The sequence below is a fragment of the Cynara cardunculus genome, unplaced genomic scaffold, assembly GCF_001531365.2.
Source record: "Cynara cardunculus var. scolymus isolate 2C unplaced genomic scaffold, CcrdV1 Un_Scaffold_2753, whole genome shotgun sequence".
NCBI classification, from domain to species: Eukaryota; Viridiplantae; Streptophyta; class Magnoliopsida; order Asterales; family Asteraceae; genus Cynara; species Cynara cardunculus.
In genome coordinates, this window is record NW_020201210.1 from 6,750 (window position 1) to 13,114 (window position 6,365).

General features: G+C 34.5%; 1 protein-coding gene across 1 annotated transcript; it reads left to right on the forward strand.

The window, feature by feature from the left end:
* Positions 1 to 1,117: 1,117 nt before the first annotated feature.
* LOC112503252 lies at positions 1,118 to 6,098 on the forward strand. The gene is made up of 2 exons (XM_025107314.1): positions 1,118 to 1,490; positions 5,986 to 6,098. Exons 1-2 carry the CDS (start codon positions 1,118 to 1,120, stop codon positions 6,096 to 6,098), a joined length of 486 nt encoding a protein of 161 aa, XP_024963082.1.
* Positions 6,099 to 6,365: the final 267 nt, after the last annotated feature.

Here is a 6,365-nt window from a genome sequence, read left to right on the forward strand (position 1 = left end):
CTCAAGTTTTAAACATCGTTATAGATTTACATTTATCATGTGCAAGTTTATGTATTAGTTTGCAAGAATTGATTTATGCATTGTAAATATTTTTGTGCATATAAAAACCCGTGAACTCACCAACTCTTTGTAGTTGACGTTGTTTTATGTTTCATGCTTTTCAGGAAATAAGTAAGAAATAAAGTTTAGGAGCATATATGTGACGACACCGATTAAGTTCATTTTGTATCTTTTGTAAAGAATTATTCTAACTCCAACTTGGTTATGGATGTTAAATTCGAATTTTGTAAAACTTGAATGGTGTTATTTAATATTTGTTGCTGTGACTCGCTTACCTGTTACATCTCGTGTTTCCGCTTTAACGGGGTGTGACATTCGGAAAGCAGTTTTAGCAATATCTTCTTCTTTAACTTTCAGTTGATGGTAACCTGATCTTAGATCAATCTTCGAGAAGTAACTAGCCCCCTCTAGTTGATCAAACAAGTCATCGATTCTTGACAACATATATTTGTTCTGTATGGTCAATTTGTTCAATTCCCGATAGTCGATACACATACACATAGAACCGTCTTTCTTTTTCACAAACAGAACTGGAGCTTCACACGATGAAGTACTTGGCCTGATAAATCCTTTGTCAAGCAAATCTTTTAACTATGTGACCAATTCTTTTAGTTCAAACGAAGCTAATTGATATGGTGTTTTGGCTACCGGTGCTGCTCCGTGAATCAAATCAATCCCAAATTCAATAACTCTCTCTGGCGGTAATTCGGATAAGTCTTCTGGAAAGACTTCAGGATAGTTACTAATAATCGGGATTAATTCTTGTTTTCCCTTCTCTTTCTTTGCATCAATTGCATAAGCTCAAAACCCCTTACATCACTTTTGAATGCATTTTCTGGCTTTCATCACAGTCAACAGACCGGTATGATGATCCTGATGATCACCATATATAACAACTTACCCCTTGTCTGGCAACATTATTCGGATCATCTTTTCATCACAAACAGTTCTTGAGAAATACAACATTAACCACAAAGTTACCACCGCATATCACTCGCATACTAATGGATTGGCAGAACTTTCAAACTGTGAAATAAAAGGAATTTTGGAAAAAAAAATGGTTAAACCAAGCAGAAAAGACTGGGCTTATAAACTAGATGATGCTTTATGGGCATACAGAACTGCATTTAAAACTCCAATTGGTATGTCTCCATACAAGCTCGTTTTTGGAAAAACATGTCATCTTCCGGTGGAACTTGAACATAAGGCCTATTGGGCAATCAATGAATTAAATATGTGCCTAGATGATGCAGGGAATAAAAGGAAATTGCAGTTATGTGAAATGGAAGAGCATAAAAACATGTCCTATGAAAATGCCAAGTTGTACAAAGAAAAGGCTAAACAGTGGCATGACAGAAGAATTCAACAGCGAGAGTTAAAAGCAGGACAACAAGTCTTATTGTTCAATTCGAGATTAAAACTGTTTTCAGGTAAATTTAAACTAGGTGGTCAGAACCATTTCTAATCCACAAAGTTTACCCATACGGAGCAGTTGATCTAGTAAACCCTGAGGATAACAGTCTGTTCAAGGTAAATGGACAGAGAATAAAAATTTATCTGGATGAGCCCAAAAGCCAATAATACCCCACGTAAGTTTTTCTACATAAAATAAGATGTAAATATATATCGTACTAATATTTATATGGATATATGTGTGTAAATAAATATATTTGTATATATATATATATATATATCATATTTTTTTATTTCACTAAAAAAAAGAAAAAAAAATAGAAAAAGATAGAAAACCAAAAAGAAAGAAAATATATATATATATATATATATATATATATGGTATATTTCTTTTACAACCTTGTGCATTTGTACAACCTTGTGCATTTGTACAACCTTTGCAACCCAATTAATTGAGATATTTATAGAAATGATTGGAGTTCATTTATTATGATTTGAATATTTATGGAATATGATTAGAGTTTATTAATTATGACTAGTTGTGTACCCGCGCAATGCGGCGGGAGTCATGAATTTTAACGATTTTGAAGTTTCACTGATTTTATAAGATAAGATTTAACGATGATATAGGTTACACTTGGTCTTTACATATTAATACAATTTGAATAAATAAGAATTATGGTTCCAATTACAGACTATCAATGAAAAAAATTGTATGACAGTTTAAAATCCAATATATTTAAAATCCAATATATTTAAAATCCAACATATTTAAACGACTCCACAAATGTGTTCGATTTACACCAAGAGCAAAAAACAAAGAAACTTGAGTTTTAAGATAAACACTCAAAACCAATAAAAAAAACTATAAATTTGACAGATCATAAGCCATGAAAAGACAAAAAAGATGAGTTTTAAAATGAAATTTCAACTGTATACCCTCTTTCTTGTCCAGAAACTCAGATTAAGGTTGAATTAATACATGTATATATATATTTCAAAAAAACCCAAGAACATATTAATTCAAAACATATTATACAGTGCAATTTGGATAGCCTAACCCAAAATATATAGTATATATATAAATGCATAACTATAAAAATATAAATCGTAAATATTAAAAATATTTTTCACAGTATATAATATATAAATATAATTAAGTCAAAAACTATTTAATATTGGACTCATTTYGAAGGTATTAACGAGACGATTATAATGGTGTAACTTGTTAAAATAAAAATGTATTTTTTAAACATGTTTTAATTGATATACGATTATGTATGTTAATTTGATAAATGTTTAAAATGAAACATTTAAAAGTAAAGGACATAAAGTAAATTAATTAATTAAGTATAAGGGTATAAAGTGTAAATTTAAAATTATAATTTTAAAAAAATATGGTGAGTGTATGTGAGAGGGTGAGTGTATGTGAGGAAAGAAGGGGGTGAAAAAGTGAAAAAATGAGTATAAAAGGTATTTTGGTCATTTAAAATTTTAAGACTTTAAGATTTTTGCTAAATTTGCTTAATAAGATAGTATAGATTAATACTTTATATTAGGAAACAATTAATTGATTAAAAATTGAATGGTTGAGATAAGGGTTGTATAAGGTGTAGGAATGACAAAGAGTGTAGAATAACATCCCTATATATATATATATATATATATATATATGTCTTTTTATATTTGTCTTCTTATTTTTTCTCCCTCTTTTTCCACATAACCGTACGAGAAACCTGACACTTAGCCCTCTCCATCAACTGATTTTGTACGAGAAGAAGAGGCAAGCACCATCACAGTCACTGTTCATCTCCATCACATACCATTACCGCCACGGTTCCCTTGCTTTCATTCCCATCACCATCGCCGGCCGCTCTTCTTCTCCATCCATTGCATCACCCTCGTCGCACTTAGTCATCAAGTGCGATGCTTCTTCTCGTCCTTTTTAACTTAATCAATCAAGAAGGCAGTATCATCGGTGTTTGATTCGAACATCAATAGAACGAGGGAAAAACCAAGGAACTCGATTTTTGGTCGAATAACACGAGGTACATTGTTCTTTATCCCTAATCTTAGTCATTCAAGCAAAATGATTGGCCGAATGGGTTCCCGTGTGCTTAATCGAGCACTGCATAACACTAATTAGGGTTCTAATGCTATTGTCGATTGGCAAACATAAACCCTAGCTCGGGCACATTGAGCCAATGTGCGAATTCGGGATTAAAGGCTCACTGAACAAGCTTACAATAGGTTTTCGACCCCTGTGGATTGTTTCAAACAAATGACCCCTGTAATCTTTGTGTTTTTCTTAAACACGTATGATGGTCTATGTGTTTTCGTCACAAAAACAAGGTTGTTGGTCCTAGTGTTTTCTTCAAAACAAGACTGATGGTCCTTGTGTTGTCACCAAGAGAATATCTCTAACAAGGCTATCTGTGTTTTCTTTGTTCAAACCAAAGCCTAAGGCTCCAAAAACTGATCAAAATCTGATTCATTTGTAATCCAGCAGGCTGGAGATAGGTATCTATGTCATTTAGCATAAACAGGCCCTTGGCCACTGTCCTAATCATGAAATAGATTATGGTCCCTGTGATGCTACACGATACTCAAAAGTAAAAAATTGGAGCCTGATAACTATCCGTAAGAGAATCTGTGGTTACTATAACATGATTTAGGTCCCTAAGTCTTGTTATTGGTATACATATCCTTGGGGTAAAAAGGGTGTGGCTGTGTTCAAAGGGTATTGATCATGCTATTACAAAGGCACATGAACTAATTGCCACTTTGATCAAATCAACCAAGGTTGCATTTGTGTCCCTGTCTTGATTCAACAAATTAAAAGTTGGATTCAAATGCCAACATTTTGATTCATATATTAGTACTTGTGTCTTTCACAATTAAAGCATGATTTCTCCCTAAAAGCATGGTATCCTCTTAGAACAGCAATATGCAGAGTTGATTTTCTTACCATTGATTATGCTGGCTCTATTTGCCTCTCTATGTAACTTGGCCATTGTTCTCATTTGACTGTGATGTATATGTTATGTCTATGTTTAGCAAAGCCAACAAACACACACCTAATTTTGGTCCTGCTTCCATGTGTTTTCAAAACAGCCTACAAAAGAGATTTTTGTTCTTGTGTAGTTGCCTTGATCTTAAAATTCTTGGTATCTGTAAAGTAGATATAACTTGTTTTTGGGTTAAGCATGCATAAAATGGGTTTGTTTGTATCACAACCTGATTTTCTGTCCATGTTTAAATTTGTTGTCTGACTGGGTATCATCATGCTACTCCCAAGCATTTGAAAATAGCTGCAAGCAAACTGTCTCACTGAATGTTTATCTTGATATTATGTAGCTTTGTGTTCATGTGCTTTGCATGTTTGGAAACAGGATTCTAATTGATTTATTGCATATGTTTCCAAACCACATTATGATACCTGTGTGTTTCTCATATATTTGATCCCATGACCAAATGGTTGACTGCACAAACAACCATTTTGGTTGTTATTTTTGTTCCATAATGGTCATGACCAAACAACAGATTACACAGCAGCCAATCTAGTTGTATGGTTTTCTTGGTTTGTTTTCAAGTTCACATGTGTATGAACCTTAAGTTTTTGGCATATGACTCCATGTATGCATGATCAAACAGCTGAATGCACAAACAACCATTTTGGTTGTTGTTCCATAGTGGTCATGATCAGCCAACAGAAGTGATTTTGATCCTTGTGTGCTTGTCTTGATCATGCTTACATGCATATAACTCTCAAGTTGTTGCACCTTGCTCTTGATGTTATAAATTTGTTCAAACACATGTAGAAGGTGATCTTGATCCCTTATAACCTGATTTTCAAAGAGCCAGCAGACAGCTAAAATTCATTTTGGACCTTTTTTTTGTTTGTTCTAACTTTGGGTCATGAATTTAGTATCCAATTTTGAGCAACCAACAGCAACCATTGATTTTGGTCCATGTGTGTGTATGTGTTGATCTTTGATTCTGATTCATAGATTGAGTTTATAGCCACGCATTCCCAAAATAACTTTGTTCCTACTTTAAACCTGTTTTAAAATAGCCAGCAAAAGGCTTTTGTGCTTGCCTTGATTTTGAGTATACAACCAGCAAAGATCATTGTGTGTTCTCATTTTGCTTCAAACACAGCAGATTGCACAGCAGCAATGTTTAGCTTGATGTTGGTCCCTGTTTGTGTTTGCCTTCATTCATGGTGTGTTGAGGCTAATTTATGATCCTTGGTTCTATACATGTTTCGTTTGATCAAAGCATCATGTGATCCTAGGTGGTGAAAGTGCCTACATATTAGTATGCTATGTGCTGCTTCTCCTCATTTTAGTCCAAGTATTTTCAAAACAGCAGCTAGTAGCTTGATTTCTGTTTTTTTCACTTGTCATAAGCATGATCCTTAACCCATGTGTTTTAAAAACAGTAGCCATCTGTGTGTAATCTTTGATTAGGCAACAATTCCTAATTTGGGTTTATTTTTTTTTTATGCAGATAAACAAGATGGTTTGGCATGGATGACCAACCACCACCGGGGTTCCCACACCCTTCCCAATCATCTCACCCTCCCATTTCACAAACCACCATCCCCATCCCACCCAACTTAATGGTTGCTAAGATCAATCCTACCTTGCCCTACACCCCTTAGAACCATTCCCTTCACCCAAACAGCCCCTCTACCTATTGTATTCACCCAAACAGCCATCCCACCTACCATTCCCTTAGCCCAAACAGTCCCTTTAGCCACTCCCACTTCCCAAACAGTCCCTTTAGCCACTCCCACTTCCCAAACAGCCCCTATATCTGCTGTCCTAACACCAACAACCCATCTACCCACTATTTTGACCCAACCAGCACCACCCCCTTCTCCTCCC